This window comes from Amphiprion ocellaris, chromosome 5, assembly GCF_022539595.1.
Source record: "Amphiprion ocellaris isolate individual 3 ecotype Okinawa chromosome 5, ASM2253959v1, whole genome shotgun sequence".
In the NCBI taxonomy this organism is placed as follows: Eukaryota; Metazoa; Chordata; class Actinopteri; family Pomacentridae; genus Amphiprion; species Amphiprion ocellaris.
This window is the reverse complement of record NC_072770.1, coordinates 23,797,276-23,825,240: the sequence shown is the minus strand read 5'-3', so window position 1 is coordinate 23,825,240 and position 27,965 is coordinate 23,797,276. Positions and strand designations below refer to the sequence as shown.

At 40.0% G+C, this 27,965-nt stretch overlaps 3 protein-coding genes and 1 long non-coding RNA gene across 4 annotated transcripts; 3 read left to right on the top strand and 1 right to left on the bottom strand.

Moving 5' to 3' along the window:
• The first annotated feature begins 1,299 nt into the window (after nt 1-1,299).
• On the top strand, nt 1,300-9,578 carry prelp (proline/arginine-rich end leucine-rich repeat protein). Its single transcript, XM_023267239.3, has 7 exons — nt 1,300-1,431; nt 4,848-5,313; nt 5,396-5,581; nt 5,689-5,846; nt 5,931-6,127; nt 8,590-8,665; nt 8,830-9,578. The coding sequence occupies exons 2-7, from the start codon at nt 4,852-4,854 to the stop codon at nt 8,918-8,920; spliced, it is 1,170 nt and encodes a 389-aa protein (XP_023123007.1). The 5' UTR covers nt 1,300-1,431; nt 4,848-4,851; the 3' UTR covers nt 8,921-9,578.
• LOC129349011 (uncharacterized) lies at nt 7,753-24,959 on the bottom strand. The gene is made up of 2 exons (XR_008601794.1): nt 24,827-24,959; nt 7,753-13,999 (listed from the first exon to the last, which is right to left on the bottom strand). It is a non-coding gene; the product is annotated as an uncharacterized LOC129349011 (long non-coding RNA).
• Nucleotides 11,868-14,350, top strand: il19l (interleukin 19 like). The gene is made up of 6 exons (XM_023267224.3): nt 11,868-12,008; nt 12,434-12,613; nt 12,815-12,877; nt 13,025-13,177; nt 13,274-13,336; nt 13,940-14,350. Exons 2-6 carry the CDS (start codon nt 12,455-12,457, stop codon nt 14,024-14,026), a joined length of 525 nt encoding a protein of 174 aa, XP_023122992.1. The 5' UTR covers nt 11,868-12,008; nt 12,434-12,454; the 3' UTR covers nt 14,027-14,350.
• On the top strand, nt 24,872-26,616 carry il10 (interleukin 10). Its single transcript, XM_023267228.3, has 5 exons — nt 24,872-25,036; nt 25,235-25,294; nt 25,477-25,641; nt 26,294-26,356; nt 26,478-26,616. The coding sequence occupies exons 1-5, from the start codon at nt 24,872-24,874 to the stop codon at nt 26,586-26,588; spliced, it is 564 nt and encodes a 187-aa protein (XP_023122996.1). The 3' UTR covers nt 26,589-26,616.
• The last annotated feature ends 1,349 nt before the right edge of the window (nt 26,617-27,965 follow it).

Sequence of the window (27,965 nt, the reverse complement as noted above, 5' to 3'; positions counted from 1 at the left end):
CAGAGCAGTCCTGTCACATTTAGTGTCAGTCCAGAGCCAAACAGTAGCAGGATACCAATAATTAGTGGCAGACCACCTCATCGAGAAAATTACCCTGATTTAATTTCCAGTGACTTCAGGTTAAACTTCTTGCTTACTGTTTTGAATTATTTCTGATGATATTATGAGCACGATTCATGAAACATTGACCCAAATCATGAAATATTCTTTTAAAGACTATCTGAAATGATGTCATCTCTGAAAACGGCACAAAATAAAAACGTTTACACAGAAACAAGGTCGCTGCTGTTAATCACAGGAGCTGAGTCATTAAATAGCTTTCATGAACACTCTTTTAACTGGTAGCAGAGAAGCCGAGAGAGAAGAAGCACCCACCCAAAAACTGACGTATTTGTTTCATTTATTCTTTTTTTTTTTTTTTTTGCTGTTTCTTAAAGTTTCCTTTTCTTACTGAGCGGGGACCAGTCAGATCCAGATGTTTGGGCCCAGCAGTGCAGTGGGGAGAAGCTTGGAAGGAGATGTGTGTGTGTACATGTGTGTTAGAGACTGATCCCCACATATGTTCGCCTCATTATCGTGCGGCTGCAGCTCACCAAGCAGGAATTCAGGGCAGCAAACACATGTCCACCTCCTAACCCCCAGTGACATATAAGCACACACACGTATACACAGAGGCTCTACACTTTGTTAATCACAATGCCACCCAGCCCCACTTCCTGAGAGCCCCACCACAACAACCAGGCCCTCAGCTGGACCTCAGTAATCAGACTGCTTCGGTTTACTTATACTAGAGGGGGGGGGAAAAAATCCTCCTGGACGTCCAACTGACACAGAAAAGATGCCATGGAGTCAGTGGAGAGATGCTGCTAATGAAAAGCACATGACTGGATCATCTAAACAATGGCGGAGTGGGCGGGAGACAGAGAAGAGATGCAATAACAGCTGGGCTTTCCCTAACAGAAGTCCAGTGTTCACAGCGTTTCTCAAAGACCTCTGATATAGAAACACATGCTTGTGCACAACAACAAATATGCAAACATGTCCAAAGTACCCTTGTTTTATTGCTCTTTTTTTCATGACACAGACACTCTCATCCATCGGTGTGGCAAAACAAAACAATAATAAACTGAGATACAGTTCAAACACATGAAAGAGACTGCGGTCTTCCAGAAGGAATTAAGATTAAATCTCTCTGGCCCGTCGCCGAGCAGAGGGGGAGAAAGAACCACTGTGACCTTCAGAGGGAAAGAAGCCAGGGAACAAACCCAACAGGCAGGCTTGTCTACCAAAGGAGAGAGAGGGAGGGAGGGTTAGGGACGGAGAGAAACAGAGGAAGAGAGAGAGGGAGGGGAAGGAAAAGAGTGAGAGAGGCAGAGAGAAGAAAGACAGAAAACTTGTGACTTGACAGAAGAGGGCAGGTACCAGAGGCAGGTAAGAAACTTTATTTGTTGTCTCCAGTGGGGCTGCTTTTCATGGAACGTGATCAATAAGATAAGAATGCAGGCAGGAGTGTGTTTGTGTCAAACAGAGAAGCAGAGAGAGGAAAGAGGGACGTATTTGTGGACTGAGGGGGGAATCCTGGCACAGGCGGCTGAGCCAATGCTGGTGTGTTTCTATAGAAACGCGTTGCCACACAAAGTGGTACTCTGTCCTCCGTGGAGCTGCCGCACATCGACTCTGCTGCTTTCTGCTGCTTCCTTCATGCTCACCTTGATTTCAGCCTCTTTTTTTCCATCACTGAGTGAGGAGAGCTGCCACTCCAATAAAGTGAGAATGTGGAGGAGCTTCAGCTGTGCTTCTGAGAAACACCTATTGCTCCCTTTGGCTGGTGCAATCAGACTGATCCTCAAGGTTTTCAAGGTGGTCACTCACAGGATTTTCTGCTCTGCTTACCCTGCAGTGAGTTCAGATGCTGCTCCAAGATGGGTGTTAACCAAAAGTCAAAATAAAGATGAGAAGGAATATTCTGGAAATATCTCAGGCACGCATGTTTTTTCTCTTCTCTAAATTGTAAGTGAGGTTCAAAAAGATCATCACTGCAGCATGTGAAGAATGTTTCAAGGAAAACAGCAATCAATCTTGGTTGTGTTGGCTGATGAGCAATACAAAGAAGCAGGATGACAGTGTTCAGGTCCGACAGAAGAACAGGCTCCTGGAGTCTGTGCAACAGTATAGACTTCTGCTTCTTCTCTCAGTTACATTTTTCTGTGTATTTTCTTCCTTCTTTACTGCTCATTTATGTGAAGTCACCATAGAAACAGATCCAACCTGTGATCCAGGAAGCAGGATCTGTAATTGTGCTGATATTTTCAGATATGTGGGTCAGATAAATGAATTCTGCTGTGTATGACGTGAGGTCTTGTGCGGTTTAACAAAACACTGGTGATGATTTTTGGTTAAAGGAATGACAGTGGCTGTTCTGCCAAAACAAAATGGGAAAAAAAATGATTGGAAAGAACTAATCATCAGGGACTTTGTGATGACAATGAGCGCTATTTATTTGCATGCCACTAAAAAAATGAAAATCCAGATTTTTTATAATTTCCAGATGCACATCAGTATAAACAACAGTCTAATACATGCAGCTCTGATGATGACAGAAGACATAAATTACAAATACCATTACTTTTGACTAGTATCATTTAGTTCTAAAATTTCAATATATCTGAACTTTAGTTTAATAACTGCAGCTGGAGAGACCATCAGTTGCTCTGTGGAAATAAATATTTAGATTTTTTTTTAATGTCAAATAAGACAAAAAATACATATTTAATAAGAAAAAAGATATCATATGTTGTGTATTTAGTAATGGAACACTTTAATTACAGAAGACAACTGAGTAGATGAAGTTCAAAATGCAAAAAATGCACTATGGAGCCAGTAAACAGGAGTTAAGAACAGAATCCCACCACTTAGTTGGTCCATTTAGTCACATCAAGTGGTCTTCATGTGGATTATGCCAATGTTTTAAAAGGAAGATTTAATTAAATGACATAATATATTGTCTTTTCAATTAAGGAGTGAAAAACTAACCAGATAAGGATAATTTAATTATCATCGTCTGTAATCTCATTCCAGTCCTTGTATGATAAGATAGTTTGTCATAGTGTCTCTGACTGGCTGCCATGAGTGTAGTTCTCATACCGATATGTATCACACTAACTTATTGAGGTCACAAATAACAAACCAGTGAGTCACACGTCTCTGACTCTGTTTCTTCAGTGGTTTACCAGACTTCTGGTCTTGACTGCAGCATGAGGGGCAGGAGGAGAACTGGTCCTGTCTTTGAATGACGGGCTGCGAGTGAAAAGGAAGGGCAGTGCCAGGCAGCGCTATCAGAGGAACGTTCAAATATGTTTTGTCAGGCATAACAGATTTTGGCGCTCAGCCTTATTCCTGCCCTCAGACTTACATGTGATGTTTTTTGAGCTTTCCGAACCAAAGCAGTGTGATCGGAAACTAATAGTGCCTTGATGCTGAGGGATTGTGTATTCGGAAAACTGTGTGGTGATCATTTAGAGTTTGTTTAAACTGATGATGCGCAGTGAGAAGAAATGCTTTAGGAGTTATGAGATGCAGTCAGCATGGCCTAAGAGGATCATTGCACTCTGAAAGATGAATTTATCTCAGCCGAAGGGTGAATACAACTGCATCTGTGTGAGGGAGGTCTTTACATTGTCCACACAGTTCAGCCACTTTAAGCCTTTCACATCTGTTGGATATATTTTCAGAAGTCACGAGTACACACCTAAAATCTCCTCCTCTCCTGCTGGAATGAAAACTCCTGGGTGTGTCTCAGATGAGTCTGTATACAATTGATGTGCTACAATATGCAAAGAAGAAAGTCCTTAATGTCAGCAACTCTGCAAACAACAACACAGCCACATAAGCTCATTCCTATGTAATTTACAAACTTAAAACACAGATGTAAAGGGTTTTAAGATACATACTGGTTCCAGCAGAGTGTGTCTGGGGTTTAGTACAGTTTCCACTGGGCCTCTCCTGGGTCAAAGTGCATTAACCTTCCAGACCTGCAGTTTTCTACCACAGCTATCCCTCTGGACCAGTGCTCACAATACAGCCTTTATCCTAAAGTTTTCATTCCCTCTCATTCATAAGTACTAATTTCCTGTATCGCCGTTCACCTCCTCCTCTTCTTGAATGTAATCAAATTAAACTAAGTATTAGTTCCAAATGGAGGACGTAATCAGTTTATGTCACTTTCACATTATGAGATTCGTAACCCTTATTCTGCTTGTCATAACAGATACTTGTTCATACTTATAGAAACACTGAAGGACACTGGAAAGTTCATGTAAAAGCCTGGATTGCCAGACTGCTCTCTCAGTGTGCACTGAATTATTTTCAGCTCAACAGGACACTGAAGTTTTAAATATCCTGTTTTTGTAAATTTTTGAAGTTGAAACAAGAGTATACTTGGCATGGCAGCCTGCTGAATGTTTGGGTATATGACTATACAGACTCAGTGTTTTCATTGTTAAGATGCCAGTGAAACTTGTTTCATGTTTGCCTTCGGCTTTTGACTTGTGCCAGAAATATTCCCATGCTCCTTTCAAAACAAAAAAAAAAAGTCCAAAAGCAAACAAAAACAGTTGCTCACTGAAAATTTTCAGCGCTATCAAAGATGAGATGACCATCTTGGAAAGCACTGAGCCCCGCGAGACGATTAAGGGTTTGTACACGAGTCATCACACCCACACGGAGACAGAAGCTCCCAGTGGACTGATGTACTTTAGCTTTCAAACTTTCTCTTTCAGCCTATACCCACATAACTGTACTCTACATGCTGTAAAGGAATTACAAAACAACTTCCATTTCCACTGTAGGACAATGAAGGCTGGTGCGGGACTCTTCTCTGCATTGGCTCTGTTCCTCCTAATCGGGGCAGTGGCCACCCAGAGAGGTCGGCAGCCAAAGAAGCCCAAACCCAGCAGGCGGCCACCGACCACCAGAAGGCCGCCACCGATCACCAGGAGGCCTTCTGTCCCCCAGCCTGCCATACCGGCACAGCCAGAGCCCCAGGAGCCCACAGACTTCCCCCCGCCCATCCTGGGCCCACCGTCCATCTACCCCGACTGTCCCAGAGAGTGTACATGCTCCCCTAGCTATCCCAATGCTCTCAACTGTGAGAACCGGAACATCCGTGTGATCCCAGTCATCCCATCCAGAACTTACTATTTGTACCTGCAGAACAACTACATCTCAGAGGTAACAGCGGAACCGTTCAACAACGCCACCGAGGTCCGCTGGATCAATCTGGCAAACAACCGCATCCACCGAATAGACAAACAGGTCAGAGAGTTTCCTCTAATAATATTCATGATCTAAAAACACCATTTTACAGCGTTTTTTTTTGTATCTTTCTCTTGTGCAGGTATTTGAGAAGATCCCGGCGCTGCTGTATCTCTACGCACAGAAAAATCAGCTAAATGAAGTCCCTTCAGGCCTCCCAGCAAGTCTAGAGCAGCTTCGCCTTGGAAGGAACCGTATTTCTAAGATCCCTGCAGGAGCCTTTAACAAGCTTGAAAATCTGACTCTGCTTGACCTGTACAACAACCAGGTGATCCTCAAACTGTTTCTACACTGCACTATTTCAGCAAAACAATCAACTATCGTTCACATTTTCTGGAGCAAATATGAGTGTGTGCTATCTGTCTTTTCTGTCAGTTGAGTGACAGTGACATAGGAAAGAACACATTTAAGGACCTGAAGAGCCTCATGCAGCTCAATCTGGCTCGTAATACTCTGAAGAAGATGCCTGCAGGCGTTCCAAGCAACCTCATACAGCTTTTCCTGGATAAGAACCATATAGATGACATTCCAAAGCAAGTATACAGTGCACACGACGTCTCACAGCAGATGGAGGGTTGGATGTGAGCTTTCACTGCTGATGTTCTTGTCTTGTTCAGAGACTACTTCGGAGGTTTCACTCACCTGGCGTTTGTGAGGCTGAACTACAACCAGCTGAGTGACAAAGGAGTTCCCAAAGCTGTGTTCAACGTGTCGACCCTGCTGGACCTGCAGTTGGCCCACAACCAGCTCGCCTCGGTTCCCCTCTTCAACGGTCACCTGGAGCACCTGCACCTCAACCACAACAGCATTGAGAGTAAGTCATCTTTTTATTGTACATCATAGACTCATCTGCATTTTGCTTTTGGAAACATTTTAGCTGGACGCCTACATTTAGGGAGAGTAGCTACAGTACATTTAGACAGTTTGCCCGACTATGAAGTGATGAAGATTTGAGCGTGAGATTCTTCAACTTTGCGCATTTCAAAAATTCTTGATCATAAGCCTTCAGAGGTTTATTTCTGTGAGGTATGCGGCTTGGAAAAAGAGAATTCTAGCACAAGTCAGAGCAGCTCTCATCCACATCTGCAATCTGGATTCACTAAGTGAAATGTTTGCTGACTCGTGACTCAGTCTAGGTTTTACTGATGTCATTAGTGCAGTGATTCATAAACAGGGCCTATAAAATATTCACCCTCATGGTAGTTTGGGCTTTTATTGCTTTTTGACATTGAATCACAGTCAATTTGTCTTTTTGTATAAGAATTTACAAAAAAGACGCTTTACTGTCAAAATGAAACCACATTTTTCCAAAATAATGCAAATTATTTAAAAATATGAAACATAAAATAAATGATTCTATTCTATTCACTCCTTTAAAGTCAGTATTTAGTTGCTGCACCTTTGGCTAATTAGCATTAAGTCTGTGTGGGTAGCTCTCAATCAGCCGTGCACATCTGGACACTGCAATTTTGCTTTTCAGTAACTTTTTCACAGAGTTCTTTGGAATGTTCTTTTGTCTTCATGGTGCAGTTATATCTAAGAATACTGACTAAACTTTGCAGATACATGCGTCTTTATACTGCAATACCTCGAGACACATTCACTGCACTCAGATAATCTCTATTTTAGTAATTGTGTGACTTCTAGCACCAACTGGGTGCATGTTTGTTGAATTAGCTGAGCCACTTCAAAGGGGATGAATACTTATGCAGTCACGCATTTTATATCTTCAATTAATTGCCAGAACTTTGTAGAAATCCGTTTTCACTTTGACATGAACGAGTCATTTTTTGTAAGTTCTGGTGAAGAAGTCAAATTAAATTGATCAGATTCTATGTGGAAAAGAAAAAAAATGTTTTAAAAAAATGTTTTTAAAAAGTGAGTACTTGTCATAGCCACTGTTCATCTCCTAACCTACACTGTGAATATTAGAATGATATATTTAAATATGTACAAGAACAAATAATGATTTTTTTGATATGAAGATATGGTCAATTTTTTCATATAAAAACCAATCATTCTTAAAGGGTTCACTTACTTTTTCTTGCTACTGAATTTGAGGTATCCAGTAGGTTTTTGTTTTTTTTTTTTTTTATAATAAAAACTCTTGTGGCTTTGTTTGTGCTGAAACTAAAGCTCAGCAAGTTTTTGCTGACAGGGCAGCAAAGCTTTACTCCAAGCTAAGAGGCAATAACATTTTTTAAGTCATCCTTCAGAAGTTAATCCTCTTGTGACGTGTTCCATAATATTTGCAAATAATTAGCGCTGTCTTCTTGTCTTGTCTGTAATTTATTTATCCGTAGTTACCCTATTCCTCCTGTGCTTCCTGACTGCATTTGTCTCTTTTACTGATTATCTTTCCCTGGTTTGAAAGCACTTGTTACGAGGGGGGAACTGGAGAACCAAGTGCAGGCACACAGAAACTGGCAGACAGGTGAATACAGGCAAGAGATTTATTTAACCCAAAAAAACTAAACCAATACATAAATTGAGAACTGAACTGAGAGGACAGAACTAAACCAAACAACTCAAAACTCGACAATAAACACTATGAGTACAAAACGGAAGTCTACCAAAACTAAACTAAGGAGGGGTACTCACAAGATGGGGGGAAACTGAATACAGAGGGCAAAACAGGCTGAGAAAGTCCAGAGGCTAATGGAGATGAGGTAGGAACACTGACTGGAGACTGAAGCAGGGCTGATGGGAATCCGGGAGGAGAACTGAGTCCATGTGTGAGAAAATCCAGGAGGGGGGAAAACAGAGTCCAAAAAGTGGGGAAGCAAATCCCAAAGAGCGTACTGAGTCCGTGACAGGATGGGAGTTTTTGAAGGTATGTGGGTCGATGATCCAGCGGGGAGTGAATCACAGCACAGAGCTTAAATAGCTGGAGGTGAGGTGGAGAACAGGTGAGCTGATTGTCACAGCTGACTTTCATTGCAGCAATCAGCAGTTCAGGCAGTGAGAGTGAGTGAGAGACAGAGAGAGAGAGACACAGGGGCAAGAGCGACAGGGAGAGAGAGAGAGAGAGAGATACAGAGGAAGACAGACAGGTCAAAACAGACGCAGAAAAACGAGGGAGAAGGAGGGAGAAGGAACAGGGACAGAAGCAGAATCATAACAGCACTTTGGACTCTGTCTTTAAAATTGTTAAATAAATTACCATCATTAAATCATGTGTACTATTGACAATCACCACTAAACTGGTAGCTTTTCTTAATTTATCTTTGTGTGAACACTTGATGCTGGATGTTCACAACCGTGTTTTCCTAACAGGCATTAATGGCACCCAGCTCTGCCCTTACAGCCTGCATGCCGACCTGAGTGATCACAGCGTGGTGCCCAGGCTAAGGTATGGCACATTATGTCACGTCTTTGCACTCCATAACATGAATTGGCACAGTTCCACGGGAACAAAGGGATTGCATCAGCAACTAAAGTGTTTTGAAAACCCAGAGTCATTGTGATGGCATGTAAATTTCCTGGGTTTTTTTTGGTGTGTATTTTTTGCCTCAGGTACCTGCGTTTGGACGGAAATCACCTGAGTCCACCCATTCCTCTGGATGTCATCATGTGCTTCAGACACCTTCACTCTATTGTTATTTAGGAGAAAAGTGCCTAAAGGCCTGCAGGCTTCCGCACACGCACAAACCACACACACACGTACACGCAAACACACAAACGCAGAGTCACTGTGTACAAAGTGAATTCAAGACAACACATCATGGTCAGTGACGTTTATCCAGCCGTGCGAATATCTGTAAAGCTTTGATAGTTCAAGCTTTTTGACTTTGATGAGTGTCATCGTTGCCAGAGAATCCAAACATTAGACTACGAATCTGCAAAAAGTGGATGTTGCAACATTTAGGGTTAGGTTTTTGTAGGAGTTTCAGTTTATCTGTCGTATTTTGTCTACAAAGATACAATGCATTGAATATGAAAAAAACATTAGAAAAAGCAAAGCCTGAAAATACAGGTACATTGACAGACATGCTACAGATATAAAAGGTAGTTATGCTTGCTGGCAGATGTGATCAGAGTAAAGCAGCTGCCAGCGTCAACAAACAGACCTGCAGTGGATGTCAAAAGCACCAATTTAAAACATAACTACCATGTAGTTGAAACTGTCCCAAATGTGCCTGTGATTTTCAGGGTACTCCATGTAAAAATGTCGTTTTATTCTTTTTACTCTTAGTCTTCTGTATATTATTATTCTGTATAAAGAAGCTTTGTACAAATAATGGTAAATAAAAAGTTTTCTTGGATCATTTGATTGTGTTTAATGTTTAATTGAAATTATAAAATACAATTTTATAATCACCTTTTTAATACTGTGTCCTCTAACGGCATCAACAGTAACAGAGCAACGGCAATTTCGGGGGAAATGAAGCGTACAAAGCTGTGGAAAGTCTGGTTTAGAGTTGTTTTCTTTGAAAATACACTGTGGGATTTTTGACCAGTAGTAAAGCTGAGGAGCCATGTTTTTACAAGAGGTTCCCCGTTTTATTTGTGTAATGTCAGTGCAGGAGGACACACAGGATGCACATGGTGAGACATTTTGTGCTGGTGTCACGCTATGATGCTGATACGTGAGTTAATATGGATGTAATTAAAGCTTAAATCAAACTGTCTAAAATATATGAAAAAAACAATATGTCCCCTAGTAGTCTGATGCCTCAGGCACATACCACATACAGAACTGCAGTGTCAAAGGTCTGACCCCTGGCTGCAGGACCTTTGTTGTTTGTCTGATTTCCCTAATTTGTGTTATTAGGACTGCAGTGAAAACCTTGTGTAATACAGTGTCTTTTTAGATTTGTCAGAGTGATGTTGATACATTTCAAGCAGTGACTTTCTGGCTTCGTGTGTTCATCTGAGTTCTCACTGGTAGTCATAAGTAGAAATAAACAAAGGTTACACAACAGGACTCCACAAAAACAGAAAAAAGGCCTTAACAATGAGTAACAGGAGTTACAAGATGACAAATATCTACTACACAACCTCGGGAAATGACCACAGAGTTGAAAAGAAATAAATTTGACAATATTTGCTTAACCTAATAGTTCCCAGTGTGGGTCATAAAACAAAGCTGAGGTGTCATAAGATGATTATTAAGATAGTACTGAAGAAATACATGCATTTTGTACATTATTTCTATGACGGAGTGAAATAGATAGATAGATAGATAGATAGATAGATAGATAGATAGATAGATAGATAGATAGATAGATAGATAGATAGATAGATAGATAGATAGATAGATAGATAGATAGATAGATAGATAGATAGATAGATAGATAGATAGATAGATAGATAGATAGATAGATAGATAGATAGATAGATAGATAGATAGATAGATATTTTACTCATCCCCTCGGGGAAATTCAAGATCTGCCACAGGAACATTCTTTGATGGAATAACTGTCTTCAAGTCATTGATTTGCAGCTTTTATAGACATTGTGTTGTTTGAGAGTATCACAGCTCAATAAAGGTTGGAAGACGCTGGCTTATTATTACGGTGTTATCCTACGGTACTTCTGCTGCTTCTGTTGTTTTATTCACTCAGAGCCAGAAAAATGTAACTCTGTACCTAACCTTTGTATTAATGTAGTAAAAGTGATTTATATGACCATAAATATCTTAGAGCAGCTGGTGAAATACTGTCCACATGCAGAGGATTTTGACTTGAATCAACAGAGGTTTCACCTTGTTCAAAAAGCTTCACGACGACCTCTAGTGGTCAACAAAACTACAATCTACCAAACATCAAGCATTCCAGAGCTGTGAAGTGCTGTCAGGTATTTTTAGTACAGATGATGACACCTACAAATGTCCTAGACAGAAAAAGCTGGAAATTTTGTACTTCCTTGTTTATAATTATATTCCTATAGATTGCTACTGACAAACTTCATATTATTCCAACAATGCAGGTTATTCCTGTTTCCGCTGGACTTCCCTGCTCTTGATTTCTTCCAAGCAGATGAGCAGGTCTGATGGGTGTTTCTGATTACCACTTGTCTGGCAGGAGGAACGTCACTCCCTGTGAGAGAGGACTGCTCAAGGGAAAGAAGTTCAGTAATGTCTCATATTGTGCTGAAGGAGGTTTTATTTCCAGTACAGACCCAAACAGTTGTATAACCTCTGAAGAAAAACATGGGGATCAGTTAGAAGTCTATGAGAAATCAAAAACAAACGGATACAGGAGACATAGTAACCACTTAGAAACCCAGAAACAAATGATATTGGTGCAAAACATTTTAATCACACATCCTCCCCCTAAAATAAACATCATTATGGACTTTTTGAATACTTCTTAATAGAACCCGTGCATCTGCAGAGGAATGATGATGCTCTAATCTGATGAATGCGTCATTAAATAATTACACAGCATGTCACTGACTGCAAAGGCATTTCTCTACACATCAGACAGGAGCAAACCGTCAATCATTTCTTTCCCGTGTCTTCCATTCAGGTATTGAGACATCACCTGGCAGTTCCTTTAATTGCTACACACTTCCTTCTCCTGTAAAGCAATTTGGGCACATGCAGGTTCATGCATGAGTGTGTGTGTCTGTGTACGCTGTTCAATACCTGGTGAAAATCCCCCTCACTCCACTATAAGAGGCAACAGCATGGAGGCTCAGAGACACATCGTTTCCAGGACTCTTGCTCTGATTAACGCACACAAACACAGGTGAGTTTAGACACAGTTCTGGTCATGGTGGTGGATGATGATACTTGTGAAGCAAATTAAGACTATAATTAGTATATTTCACGTGCTTAAATGTACTATACAGATGAAGAATCGCATGTGTATTATGTTGATTATCAGAAAAAGCTATTCTATCAATTGATTACTCAATTATTGAGTAAAAAAATTAAAACATTTACTTCTGAAATATGTACATTTTTGAACATTTGACACCTTTTCTTGACTTTATGGACAATCCCTAGATTGATCAAACATATGTTTAAGAGACAAATCAATGGTTAAGCTTATCCCTAATTGAAACCCTACCTATCTAAATATATGTATGTGATGTATATATAGACATTTTTGTTATTATTTCTTTCTTTTTTTCCCCCTAAAGATATTTGAACATACAAAATGTCTGTTAGTTTTGCCTCCAGATAAACGTGATGATGAAGATGCTGCTCGGCTGCTCCGTCTCTCTGCTGCTGCTTCTCATCTGTCTGACTGAACCTGTGGAAAGTCGAACTCTGCATCTGGACAGCTGCTCTGTCAATGTCCACATGCATGAACTGCGCAAATATTACTCTGACATACGATCAAATGCGGTGAGTTTAATACACAGACATTCTTTTTAAAACCTATATCTCCAAGTAATCCAGTACAGCCCTTCACTCAGAATAACATGCAGGATACACATGACATGTCAGACACTGTTCACAACTCATACTGTTTATGGCACTTTTAAGTGGAAGGAAACCTGCAGACAGTGATTCTAATTTGATCCGCTGTGTTTTTTTACGTGACAGATATCAGAAGACAGTGAGATCGGAGTGAAACTTCTGGATAAATCATTAATGAAAGATGTTCAGGTGAAGTTTTTTGTTGCCTTTGAGTGATACTTACGAGCTGTTCATCTTCACTTTAGCTTTACATTTATTACATTTGTCTGCCCTATATGAGTACCAGTAGGAGTGTGTTAAAGGTGCTGTATTCTGACTATTGTATGTCTCTATCAGGAGGGTCAAATGTGCTGCTTCATGCGTCTGGTGCTGCGTTTCTATGTGGAGAGAGTTTTCAGCAACTACGCCTCTTCTCATCCGCAGCAGCAGCGCTGCTCCAGCGCTCTGGCCAATGCTTTCGTCAGCATCAGAAGAGAGATACACAAATGTGTAAGTCAGCTATTCAACAAGTTGGTTTAATTAGAAAATGTGCTTTGATTAAAAGCATCCCAAGTTGTAGTGATGGTTGTCCTCTGCTCTGTGCAGCACTGCCTTTGTGAGGAAGAAACCCAGAGAAAAATAGACTCTGTGCACGCTGAGTTCATCAAGGTATGCAGAACACAGAAAAACAGTCTCTGTAGACACACAAAACATTTTCTCATGTTCTACATTCTCACAGCAAACTGCAGAAGGTGCTAAGGAGTAAACCCCAGAATCAATTTAAATCAGTTATTCAAATGATATCTTAGGTGATATAAAAGTGATCTGTAGAAACACAGCTTCCTGAAGTGAATATTTAGTTTTGTTAAAAAGAATGTAACACAATCAAACAGAAGGTCACAGGAGTTCAAAGATTAAAGAGCTTTCAAATCTACTTTTAAAGAATTTTGTCTGTTTGACATTAATAGGAAAGCTCTTTCTCCAGAATTCAACACCATAAATACAATATTTTTTTCATAAATCCTGGCTTAACATGCAAAAAAACAGACACAAAAATAATATAAATTAACTTTTGTCATTGTGCTGAGGGCAGAATCCTTAAACAGGGTAATGTAAACACAATGGGTTTGGAAGACACGTTGTAGCTGCTTTGACCAAACCTCTCTTACCATGAAGACTAACTATGTTTTGTCTGTGTAATTATGTTCATCACTTACCCTATTTTTCCACTTTCTCTTCTCTCACCCTTTGCTTCTCCTTCATGCTGAGCAGCTCCAGATAAGCCAGGCGGCCCAGAAGGCGGTGGGAGAGCTGGACACTGTGCTGGAGTGGCTGGAGGGACAGAAAACACAAGCTTAATCTGAATTCCCACACTACTCTCTTGACCTGATACTTGCAAATTTGCTGATTTCATTTTTTTTGTGTCATTTTGCATATCTTTTTTTGTACTTGAATTAACGTATCATGTTGTTGTTTTTTTTAGTCCACTAACATGTACACCAATATTTCAATGCAATATTTATACATAAGGCAATGTATTTTAGATGTATATTTATCAGAAAATGAACACTTTTATGGTGCCGTATGCATGCTTGTACTGTAAGGTAATGATGTAACTTAACAAATAAGGGTTTTATTGCCAGCATTGCTTTGATTTCATCATCAATAAAACACTACTCTTGACACAGTAACTTGGAGCGTCTCCTTTCAACAAGTGACGTGTGCTCTGCATTACCATCTAGTGGTGATCAATTAAAATGCAGCTTCTTGGGCCAACACAAGACACAGAATTGAACCTAATATTACTCAAATGCATGTTTGTGTGTGCTGACTCCCCTTATTATGCCGTAAAGCAGTGTTTAAAGTGTATCCCACAGATCACCATGTTCTTTTGTTCCATTACAGTCTGTGGATGTTCTCAGTCATCCAGGTCATGATAAGTCTCAAGCAAGCATAGGTTATGGCAACTGGACTAACCTCGTGTGAGTCGAAAACGTTTCACCTCTCATCCAAGAGGCTTCTTCAGTTCTGGCTTTCAGAACTGAAGAAGCCTCTTGGATGAGAGGTGAAACGTTTTCGACTCACACGAGGTTAGTCCAGTTGCCATAACCTATGCTTGCTTGAGACTTCCATTACAGTCGTGCTGTTAGCAGTTTGAGCACCTGTAGGATGACATTTGGACCAACATTAAACAGACATTTAGAAGGTGACATGGGTGAATACTGTCATTTATTCATGTCCAAACAGATGGTCCACATAAAAATCTGTTCTTCTTGTTGAGGCTCATAACAGTAATGGCCAATATCTGACACTGTACAGATTAATGTTGACAGTTTGCACTTTTTTGAAGATTCTGAGATGTAGATTGCATTCATAGGAATTTTATATGGAAAAAAATCTTAAATCTACCATGTGATATCTGTCTTAAGTATAGAAAACCTACGGGCTTCCTGATAACTTCATTTGATCTGGCCTGTTAATGTATTTCTCCTCCGAGCACCTGAGCGTGGTTTGTCATGACTGTAATATTGTATAATTGATCCTGTTTGTTCCTACGAATCCTCTGAGCTCACCTGTGCCATGCAGATATTTGTATTACATATAGCATAACTGAGAGTTTTGGGAGACACTATGTGAGCTATAGCAGCCCATCATCATCATTTCAAATCAGCAGCAGCAGCACCATGACTGGTTATGACCTCTAGATTGAGTATAATTTAAAGGTCCCATATTGTGCCTCCTTTCAGCAAAAATAATACGTCTTACGTGTCCCCAGAAAGTGTCTTTTGAATTTTCAGCTCAAAATACTGCACAGATGATTCATTCACTGTGACTATATAACCCCTTGTTTTTGCCTTGTTCTGAACAAGCTGTTTCATTGTTTGTTGTATTAAATGTAGGTGAGTGCTGTCAGTCCACACACCCTTAAGGAAGAAAACTCTCTCTGCGTTTGTGACTAACGAAGCAAAACCGTTGACCACCACTGCACCTGGCATAGACATGAATGAGTGTGTGATACTAGGACTTTCTATTGCTTCTAACTTTCTGTTTCAACGATTCTTTTTACTTGGAAATGTCACAGAATTCACAGCTGTTGTTTTTGTGTTTGGTGAGTTTGTCAGACAACCTTATACTTACAAAATTAGTAGTTTAGCGATGCAGAGTGGCAGCTTGGAAATGGCCCTGAAGTAACTTCTGGTTAACAAATGAAGTCTTAATCTCTGTCATACTTGTTCTGTTGTTTGCACATTAGCAACACAACATGTTAACACAACGAATTGTCCTATTGTTGGTGTAACATCACAATCAAGAATAAGAGCAATCCACTGAGTCTTCAGTTCTTTAGATGCTAGAGGTGCATAAAGACTCTCATGTTCACTCTTGCAGCCAACAGCAGCACACTTGGTGAGTTTTGCTCAAAGCTGAGGTGTTTTCGAGTTAGCAGCAAATAAATCTGGTGAACTGTGAAGCTGTTCATCCTGAATGGTTCACCTGCAAGTAGTGGGCAGTGAGGAGAATTATACAAACCTTGAGCTAGACGATTGTTGGTTATCCAGTTGGAATGTAGCAGTTCAATAAAACTTTCACAAAGCCAGGAGGCTATCTAGGTACTGAGGGGGTTTGATGAATGGCAAAAGTAAATGTGTTCAGATCCTAACAACCACAAGGCACAATATAAGTGGATTTTTTATCAAACTGGGTCTTTAAATGAAGTCTTGTGAAGGAAGTGTTCCTTGCTATTATTCTGGTTCAGATCCATACACTGGCCGGGCCACTCCAACATGCTGTTTACTGTTAACCATTTCTTGACCTTTTCACAGCAGTATGTTCAGCGTCACTGTCTTGTTGGACCATCTGAGGTCAAGCTTTTCTGCTGTCTGCCTGATGTTTTCCTCCAGAATCTTCATGCAGTCTTCTCTTCTCATGATGTCATTTGCACTGACAAATTTGCCTGATCCGTCACTGAAAACAACCCCACAGCATCACATTCCCACCACCGTGTTTGACTATGGGGATGGCGCTCCTGGAGTTGAATATTTCTCTTTTCTTTCACCACCTGAGGCTACATCCCTATGACTAAACAAGTTTCATCTCATCAGAAAGCAGAACTGATGATTAAAATCTTGTTCTTTGTCCAGGTGAACTTTAGCAGAGGCTAGGTGAGCTTTTGTGTTCCTGTATTAGAGAAGTGGAGCCCCCTTTGGTTGATGTCCAGCAACCCAGCCTCGTTCAGTATCTTCTTAAGTGTCTGATGGAGATGTTGGTACCAGAACTCCTAAGGTTCGTGGTTCTTGGTGGTGATATTTGGATTTATTATGGCCTCTTGTAATACCATTCTTGACAGTACAGAGATTTTTCACAGAGTGGAATTCCTTGTACTTCTTGACTATGATTTGCTCTGTGGTCACGGGCACTTGGAAACATCTGGACATGTCTTTATAGCCTTTCTCTGTCATTGATGAACCCTAACAGCAAGCTCACTCAGCTCTTTGGCTTCAGCTATGATGTGTAATTGACTAGTAACTGTTAAGATAAACTGCATCAGTTGTTCTCAATTTATAGTTGATAAGAATGCTTTGGAACACACTAGAAACTAACAGGAACATTTCAACAGGTAGAGAACTTGCTTTTTTTGCAAATATTTGAAACCATTTTTCAAGGCCATACATACTATTGAACATCCAATCATCCATTTTCGATATACCATTTAATCCTCATTAGGGTCATGGGGGGGTGGGAGGTCTATCCCAGCTGACTCAGGGTGAAGTCAGGGACACCCTGGACAGGTCACCAGTCTGTCGCAGGGCTACATATACAGACAAACAATCACACTCACATCCACACCTACGGGCAGTTTAGAATAATCAGTTAACCTCAGCATATTAGTGGACTGTGTGAGAAAGTCGGAGTTAATATTGAACATGACATTTTTAACAAAAACTGTTTTTTTTTCTAAGAAGAAATGGTTAAAATTCATCACTACCATTTATTACACAATGTCCTACTGTCTTTGGTCATTTCTTAACGTCATTTACAGTCAGAAGAAACCATTGATTTGTACGTGTAATCTAAATTTGGCATGGGTATGAATAATTTGGGGTTTAATTCAATGAGTAACTGGTGAAACCAGAGCAGTTTGTCTCTATCACAATGAGAGATGTGTCAATTTAAAAGTCAACTGCTGATTTCTCAAAAACAAACAGGAGTTGACAAGACAAATCGCTTTGAAACATTCCTGATTCAACATGGACCTATAAGTTAAGAGTATGAGGAGCAGATATTAAAAATGTGGCATGATGGCTCGAATATGAACTGGCTACAACTGATTTGAAGTTCAACATCATTTTCAAATATTTTTGTTTTTTAATGAAAAGCAAGTTTTGGACATTTGGACTACTAGGGCTATGAGTCACAAAATGCCACGTCATCACCTAAATGTTGCTCACAAAATGTTCATATTAGTTCCCGTTTTCATACAGAATCAACCAACCTGTGGTGTCTTTTACAAAAATATGTGATGAGCTCTGCAAGTTAAATCTCAATGACTAACACCATCTTCCCGTTTTGGACAACATCCAAAAGTTGTCCAAATATCCCCCATATTTTTGACATGAGGTAAACATATATGGTATTAGTAATAATATTGTATTGATCAGAGAATCCTAAAGTGCTGCAGGATGCATGACTGCACATCCACATTTGGAGAAAAAGGAAGACATGTTGCTGTATTTCAGGATGTAAGTAAATCTTGGTCAAGAGCTATTAACAACACTTGATTCATGACAGTGGGGAAAGAGCTGTGGGTGTGTTCACTATAACAGAAAAAGTTGGTGATGTCAGCTTTCTGTGCTTTTCATGTCAGAAGAAATTGGACCTTAAATTGAGAAATCTTGCTCAGGTGAAAGTCAAAAACTATGAAAACTACAAAATGCTTTCAATTCTTATACAGTACAGTGAACATATGTGCATAGTGTTCAGAAATACAGTTCAGTGTTTGCTGCTTGTGATTGCTTCAAGTGGCTGGAAACTGGCAGAAACTTCTAATGTGTGTCTTCCTATGATGGAGGAAGGTGATGTTACTCACTGAGATCTAACTTGCTGAGCGGATATTTCTTAAAGGCTTTCCGTCTTCACTGTTTCTGTGAAAAGCCTCCAACTTTTAAGAAAGCTACGTTAACAGTACGAGCATTCATGTGTGTGTGAAAGCTGCTGTAAGCTGACCTTTGTGTGCCTCAATCAGGAGGACAGTCAGCTGTTTCTTGCAGCGTTGCAACACTGAAAGGGCGTTCAGCAACCTTATCTCTTCCCAGCACCAGTCTGACCAACGCTTTTGTTTTATTATAAGAGGGTCAAGGCGTCCAGTGTCAGGGGGCCAAAATGAGCAACTGCACCAGAGCTCCAGTCCGTAAGAGTCTCAAAAATCCCACAGCCGAGAAGAGAGCAGGTGAGGTCAGTATGGGCACATTGTGTTAATACACAAGCTCAGCTCTGTGCAGTACTGTCACGCATGTCCAGTTACTATACAGAATCAACTTTATCGGACCATGAAGAAGTATTCTGGATCATCTGGCTTGCATCATTGTGGGGATGGATTCGTGCTGCAGCAGGATAATGATCCCAAACACACCTCAAAGCGTTGAAGAGCTTTTTGAACACCAAGGACTCTTATCCACAGTCACCTGACCGCACTGAACATTAATGTGGCCGCTTGAAGACAGAGAAAACCAAACATTCACGAGAAGTTCTCTAGAAGGTTGTCAGATCATAACATGAGCATTTTTTGGAACAAACTTGTGGATCAAAATTGTTGCTGGAGGGCATGTTGTCAGTAAAGTGACGGGGAAAAACGAATACATAGATATTCTGAAATTCATATTTCTAAATGAAATACATATTTTTAGATAGTTAGCTATTTTTTATTCAACATGTCTATTAGCTCACACACACACACACACACACACACACACACACACACACACACACACATATATAGATACCAAGAACCAAGTTCAGGTGATGAAAATTAGATGAAACTATGATTCATCATTGAAATTGCTTTGACAAATTGTGTTATTTTTTTTTACTTTCACTAATTCAGCATTCATATGCTTAAAAACCATGGAAAATATGAGCTGTCACAACGTGCAGTGCTTACATAGGTGCGGTTAACACCATCACAGGCGTCTATGCAAATGGCCGCATGCTTGGATGTGCTTACGCACTTGCGCCCAAACATGATAGAAACAAAAACAGTACGGAGCGTTTTATGTCATACTTAAAGCATCAACCTAAAACATATACATAACTTATTAAATCACAAAGGTTTAGCTAATTTGAACTTGTATTACCGTCAATGTCCTGGCTGACGAAACACTGTGTGCAGGCAGAATTTCATAGTTTCATGTCCAGTCGACAGATGCTTGTTCAACAGAAGGAAAGGGCTATTTTAGTTTGGGGTTACAGCAATACATTCCTCCGGTGCTGCTTGCTCAGCTCTACAGAAATGATAAGGTTTCCGAGGAAATTTTACTCAGTATCTGAGGTCACGCTTAGATGAATATTTTCTAATATTTTACCTGTTTTCTTTAGAATCACATTGACAGATCTTCCGCAGATATAAAGTGATAAAGATTCTGAGGGCGAGGAGGGTAATATTACTAATCAGAGGACAGTTCACATTTGCCATGATGCACAAACTGGAAGGAAGTCTAAATGACTAAAGAATTAATGAGAATTCCAGAAGGGCATCTGCAGGTCGTTAACGCATATGAAACTCCGAGAACTTTGATTTTCCATTCTGCACAGTCCCCAAAAAAGGGCATCCACCCACTGAGATATCAGCTGTCATATCAGGTGTCGTACCACATGTCACCACAACCAGCAAAGTGCGAGTCTATCTAAATGAATGGCTGTGATCAGCGTTACCCTGTTGAAGTAACTTTAGGAAACTGCCCGTACATTTCTCAATTTCCTCATTCCTCGGAAGCTTTATCAGGGAAAACTATGAAACACTCACTGCTGTTATTTGTATTCAAGTAACAATACTCACTCGACACAATAGAGGATTCAGTACCACACGCACAAAAACACACACATATGCAGTCAAACGGACAACCGGTGTGAAAGTGAAAGAGGAATGTGGTGAATCTGTTTCGAGAGACATATAGGCTTCCTATAAAGGTTATACTTGCAAGTACACTATGCAGACACAAAATACGTACAAACACAGAAGATGTGGTGCGTAAGGTACATTGTGCAGCTCGTCAGTCTGCAAAGCACAAAGACTCACAGACGAGATCATCGTGTAAACAGCTGCCAGCATCCATCACATTGTGTCACGTATTTGAATTGATTGCGACAGTGTGTTCCATTTTGATTCATGTTCCAACAGGGGGCAGATATGATATCAGCAGTCTGGTTTCAGGTAATGTGCTGAAAATTGCTGACGGCATATTCTGTGTGTCTGACAGCATCAGAAAATGACTTTAGAAGGCAAGAGGTTAAGAAGCCCAGCGAGATAAAAGCAAAAAAAAAAGACACCCGCACCACAGTAGCACAGCACATGATCATCCATGGAACAGATGACTTTCTGATCAACAACAAAGTGATAGGTGTAAGATATGATCTGACTGATTCAGCTTTGACCTGTTTCAAGGAGACAGTGTGAACAAAGCTCCTTTATCTTTGACCTGCATGAGAAGTCTGACTCCTTCTTCAGGTTTAAAGTGAAATTCAACAGACTGAAGGTTCCACTTGACAAGCATGTTTTCCAACTCACAGAATTACACCTCAACATTGAACAGATTAAAATTCTTACATACACAAAGAAAACAAAAACGGAAAAATCGCACACCCGCTCGATACTCAGATCCACTGAATCCTACATTTTGCAAAGCTTTGTTGCCATTCAGTCAAACGCACTCATTTCTTTGTCAAATTGCTCTTTTTACTCTATGTGCTGAAATGAGAGAGAAATGCAGATGGAGCTTGAGAAATGCAGCTATATTAAACTGTCATGTGGTTTGCTTTTCTTTGTCTCTACAGACGGTTCTGAAATGAGGAAAACAAGTTGTTCTAAGTAAATATCTTGTGATAGACACAAGATAAGTAATATTTCATACACTGTTTCACTGTAAGACCTTCACATGAGATACTCATAGCTTGATGACATGCCAGTTCTGTGAACAGCTGTCGAAAGATAATTGTGTGTGACGGTTTTATCACTCAGCAGTTTTCCTGGTCACTTCTGAGCAAAACGCTATGAGTTGTGTGTGAGGAAGAAGCCCTCTGACTAACTTCTTAAATTGGTTACTTTTTTGAAAAAAAAAAAATCCAACTGTATGACTTAATAGTGGGCTCAAAATGACTCTCCCCTCTCACTCACGTAAAAAAAAAGTCACAACCGAAATCCCAGTAAACACAGAAGCATCTAAAATGCAACCGCAACCTATTGAACTCACATAATTCAGAGAGCAGACATGCATGAGCTCACATACACATGCAGTAACAGAGAGGGGATTCCCATAAACGGTTTCTGCTGGCTCACTAATTTTACATTTAGTTTTCAAACGTACACACCGATCAGCCACAACATTATGACCACTGACAGGTGAAGTGAATAACATCGATCATCTTGTTATGATGCAACGTTCTGCTGGGAAACCTTGAGTCCTGACAATCATGTGGATGTTCGACATCTATCACCCACCTAAACGTTGGAGGTCAATCAACCCCGCCACCCCAAACCCCCCCATGGCAACAGCAGTCGTTGATGCCAGTTGCCACCCTCAGCAGGACAATGCACTCCAACACACTGCAAAAACTGCTCATTAGTGGCCCGGGGAACATGACAGAGCTAAGGTGTTCACCCGGGTTCTTTCCAATAAATCTTTCCAATTTAACACCTTAAAAAAAAACATACTTTTTATTAACCCACCAGAATGCAAAATGCAAATGCCATCATTTTTTATACATTGTTGCAGTTCTTTCTGTCCAGCGTTCAAGTCCCTCTCCAGTTAACAAGGAAACTCATCTCCATCTATTAAAGTTACACATTTAGATTTTTTTTTTTGCCTGCTCCAGAATAAGCAGTCCCTGCATCTCCGCTCACTGCAGCTCAAGCACACCAGCTCACCTTCAACTCTGCAAAAACACTACTCTAAGTTGTTATATTTAAATAACTCAAGACATCCAAGAAAGTGGGGAGCACAAATAGGAAGGAACATGCAGCAACTCATGAGCTGGAATTAAACCAGGATATCAGCAGCTGTAGCCTTTATGTACACATTATAGTTATACTATAGCTACATAAGGACTATAGTCCTTGTATCTGAGGTGCCTCCACATCCAAGTGTGCTATGGGGTCACTCCAACACAAACACCAATTTTGAAAAAGACAGAAAGCCCCACTCTGAAAGTTGACAGAATTAGTTCCTTAGGTTTATTACATATGAAACCCTGGAATGTTGAATCTGTGATAAACACTGTAATAATCATTATCAGCGATATCTGCTGATTTCTGAAACACACTGAAATACAACACACCTCTTCACTTTGCTTTTTGTCTCGTGATTTGATTTAAATAGGATATAGAAAACTAATGATGTCCAAATGTCACATTGAAACACAATTCATTCTGTTAATAAAGACAAAATGCCAGAGAACTCTCCTGTTTAAAGTTTGTTTTTCATTTCATTATAACACAGTAACTATACATATGCAGGCAATGAACCTCATTTTATTTAAACATTTTTTGTGTGCTGTGTTTTTATTTAGGCCCTTCAAGTCTTCCATATTATAGTCCATGTTAAAAACAAAATCTAGATCTTTTTCCTCAGACTGGCCATTCTCATACTGGTGCAATCTTTCTTCACATTCGTGTTGCTGATGTACTCACTGTAACAAGTTTATTTCATTTTGCAGAAAAACGCTTTGTCCTCTTCAATATGGTGTAAGTTTCACATAAATGAACTTTAACTTTTGCAAATCATCCTGAACATTGTGAAGTCTTCATAATGCAGAGGTAATCACTGGGGAATGATTTTTCCTTCCAAGTATTTCTAAAATACCAGTGTTGCCCAACACAACTTAGACAAAGTGTGACCCGGACAGACAGAGAGAGCAGTTATGGATGAGTGGATATTCCACACAACTGAAAAAGTACCAAAGGAAAAATACCCCTTACACTGCCACTTCTGAGAGAACCGAACAACTTCTCTATGTGGTTTCTTCTTTTACAAGAGCATCATTTTTTTCTTGCCCCTGCATATGCAAACCTCACCGAACAAGATAATGGAATCCCATGAAAGAAAAACAACTGAACACCGATCATCAATTCACCATCAAACGCAGAAACTAGTGGATCTCTTCACTCTTGTCACTCTTGTTGCGTATATCTGACATACAGAGAGAATCCACAGCGTCATCAAACCACAGCTTTATATCATTTCCATCTTGGTGGCGTCACTTCCTTTGTTATTGTGCAGAATACATGGGATGATATTTTGTCATGTTCTGAATTCAATGCGATTTTAAGCACAGTTTAATTTAATTAAATATCATTTCTGTATTCAGTAGTTAAGTGGATTCAGCAGGAATGATGTGTTGTCACCCTACCAGTTTTGATTGAATAGTATTGATTCATTTATAATAATAATAATAATAATAATAATAATAATAATAATAATAATAATAATAATAATAATAATAGTAATAGTAATGATAATAATAATAATAATAATAATCAGAATTATAATAATGGCAATGATCATTGTTATTGTTATGAACATATTTTTAATGTTTTATAGAGGAGTATTGTGTCAAATATTGATTCACATATTGACAGTAAATAATGATGTATTAACAAATTTCCACAAATGGTATGACAGATTTTTTCCCTCCTTGACAGTTCAAGATCATGAGATCTCTAGTGGGAGTACCCCCTTTGTAACACATGAGTCTAGAAAAAAAAAAAGAAAAAAACCAGCACGCATGAAGCATGTTTAACCGTTTCTCTTCCAGTTAGTCTCCTCCCTCGAATTTCTGTCCCAATTTTGCCTATAAATACAGACAAATGAGGAGCCCCAATATGTGCACTTGTCTCTTCTGAGCTCTCCAGCTAGATTTCTACCCAGAAGAACCATATTTTCTTCTACTCACCTCTCCAGCCAGAAGACCTCAGCAGCTTGTCCAGCAGCAGCGACCATGACTCTCCGCTGTCTCCTCCTGTCCGTCCCGGCTGTCCTGTCGCTCCTTTGCATTGCCTGGTGCAATCCAACCTGCAATAACGCCTGCTGCCGTTTCGTGGAGGGTTTCCCTGTCAGGCTGAAGAAGCTCCGAGAGGACTATTCACAGATCAGAGACTTCTTTGTGAGTAAAGAGACGCTGCACTCTCACATGCACCGTGACACTTTGTGCAGCATTGGAAACATTCCCACCACGCTTGTGACCGCGTTGCGCGTCTGCCTGTCTGCAGATGATGCTGCGTTTTCTCACCACTGTTTGCGCTCTGCAGAAATATTCTCATGGCACACTGATCACACTTTTTAAATGTTTGTTTGTTTGCAGGAAGCCAACGATGACTTAGACACAGCATTGCTAGACCAGAGTGTAGAGGATTCTTTTAAGGTAAATCTCTCCGCAAACTATCCAAGACGTTGATTTTTTATTTATTTTTTTTGTTTGTTTTGGTTTTTTTAATGTTTTTGAAATGCTGTGGTGTCTCAGATTTTATCGGAAAATACGCAGTGGTGCACTAAACTTACTGACATCCAATAACCAGACTGGTGTCCCACTCCCTCCTCTCTCAGAGCCCGTTTGCCTGCCACTCCGTGAACAGCGTTTTGGGCTTCTACCTGAGCACCGTGCTCCCCTCAGCGCTTGCAGGAGTGACCGAGGACACCAAGGACTTGATACCCCACATGGAGTCCATACAGCAAATTTTCGACCAGCTCAAGAATGATGTCACCAAATGTGTGAGTAGCTGATACACGTGTTACTCCTGCAGGGAAATAAGAATGTAAATACTCACCGGCGGCGCGCAGCTGGAAGATGAGACGGAGCAAAATGTGCAGCAGTATAGTTGTTGTCCTGGTAACCTTGTGGTGATAGGATGCTCATTTCGTTGCTGTTGTCACTGTGGAAAATCGCAGAAATATTGTTGGATATAATGACATTTGAAAACTTTACTAAAATCATGCGCAATCGTTTTCAAGTCATTATGCGCAACTGGAAGGCAACAATTGGCCATGCAGGCTTCCATTTTTAATTGCTATCAACCAAGCTGATGTGCCTTTATTTGATTATCCGTCAGTAAATCGAAATTGTAGCCCCTATCTGTCAAATTGCGACCCTTAATGCCATCTTCAGATTGTTTTTTACTCCTACAAACACTGTCACAATATTCTCCAAATTTTGTGACCTCAGCCTGACACAGAAAAGGGAAGAGGTTAGCAATGGCTCACAGAAAGGATCATAATCTTGCATTAGTCAGTGATAAACTGCAGCAGCTGGCACAACTGTGCATCATCCAGTCCAGTACTCAAATGTCTGTTAAGACCTAATGCACATTAACAATAACCACTGTATAGCACCTGTCCTAACATCAGCTTTCTGTTCTTCTTACAGAGAAACTACTTCTCCTGCAAGAAGCACTTTGACATCAGAGACCTAAACTCTACTTATACTCAGGTAAGTGTCAAGATTACAAGTTACTAAAATTTGATTTACAACTATTAAAATGTGTAGTGTGTAGATAGTATATGCTCTGATAAATCTTAAGTTAGTAAGTGAACCGTGTGTTTGTCCACAGATGGAGGGTAAAGGTCTATATAAGGCCATGGGAGAGTTGGATCTGCTGTTTAACTACATTGAGACATATCTGGCTTCTAAGCGACACAGAAGCCGGCCGGCCTCTGCCTGAAGACCCACTGACCGTAATTAAAATGTAATCTTGTTCGCCTCAGGGAAAACACTCAATCTTGCACTCTTTTGCATTTTATCCATTTTTTATACCTTTTTTTCTGTGGTACAAGATGCTATCAGATTTTGATTTTGTTTGATGAGCCCTCTGATGTCTTTGTTATTGTGAGACTTACGTTTTTGTCCTACGGACAAGTTTCTATTGTACTGACTGCTAAACTTGAAGATGTCAAACCTGTAACTTGCGAAGCGCTGATATTTATTATATATTTTTCCCATGTCGAATAATATATTTTTGTATTTATTGTGACTATTTTCAAAGATTAATAAATAACATTTTTGATAAAGAATGCCTCTTTGCATTTTATTTCACAAGAAGGCATTTATTGGGGATGGTTAACTGGTAGAGAACTGAATGTATGACTGCAGTAATGCACTGAACATGGGGAACCTTAAAGCATAAACTCAACAAGCTGATGCACAAACTGCAAACGTGACCCACATACACCACTTACCAGCAGCAACCCTGCTGTATCTTAACTTACCGTAACCGTAACTAGCCAGCCTTACCCTCTGCCATATGCACACTTGCACAAACACATACGCATGCAAAAGCAGTCTCACTTAGTCACACACGAACGCATATAGAACAGAACTAACACGTATGGTGAAATGAAGCCTGCACTGAAACACCACAGGCTATTAGTATCACCTTCTTCACTGCGATAGAGTCAGAGAAGGGGCAAGTGCAGGTTTGTCCTGAAGTTTATGTAATCAGTTATAACAAAACACTTGAGAAACAAAAGAAGCACTCAAAAAGAAATGACACACAAACGTGTTGTACATCTTGCCCTGCGATTTGAATCTATGTAAGTGCATTAACTCTGACTGCAAAGTCACACAAGAGTAGGGTTCCTGAATTGAGTGACTCTTGACTTGACTCAGGACATTGCACTGAAACTACTCTACAACATTTCATCAGTCATTTGCTTAGTCAGTGTGGGATGATTTGAATAGTATCATTCCATCAATGACAGGATGAAAAGATATTCATAACATTCGTCTGGCGGAGCATGGCTGTTTCATTTTGACCAGTGTTGATAGCAGCTTCCTTAACCACAGCTGTGTTCAATTCTTTAAAAATGTTTTTAACAAATGTTGATTTAGACTTCAGTCTCCTTGAAAAAGCTGTGACATTTTCACTGACTTGTCTGTGAACTGATGAGGATAATTTGTCTCTGTTTTGTAATGAGTGTATGCTTCTGTTCAGGCAGCAATGGTTTCAAGGCAGGGTGAGAGAAACTAGAGGCAGTCATTTTCACACTACTGCTGTACAGTAATGTGCAGAGTACAGTGGTGCACAAGATAAAAAGACTAA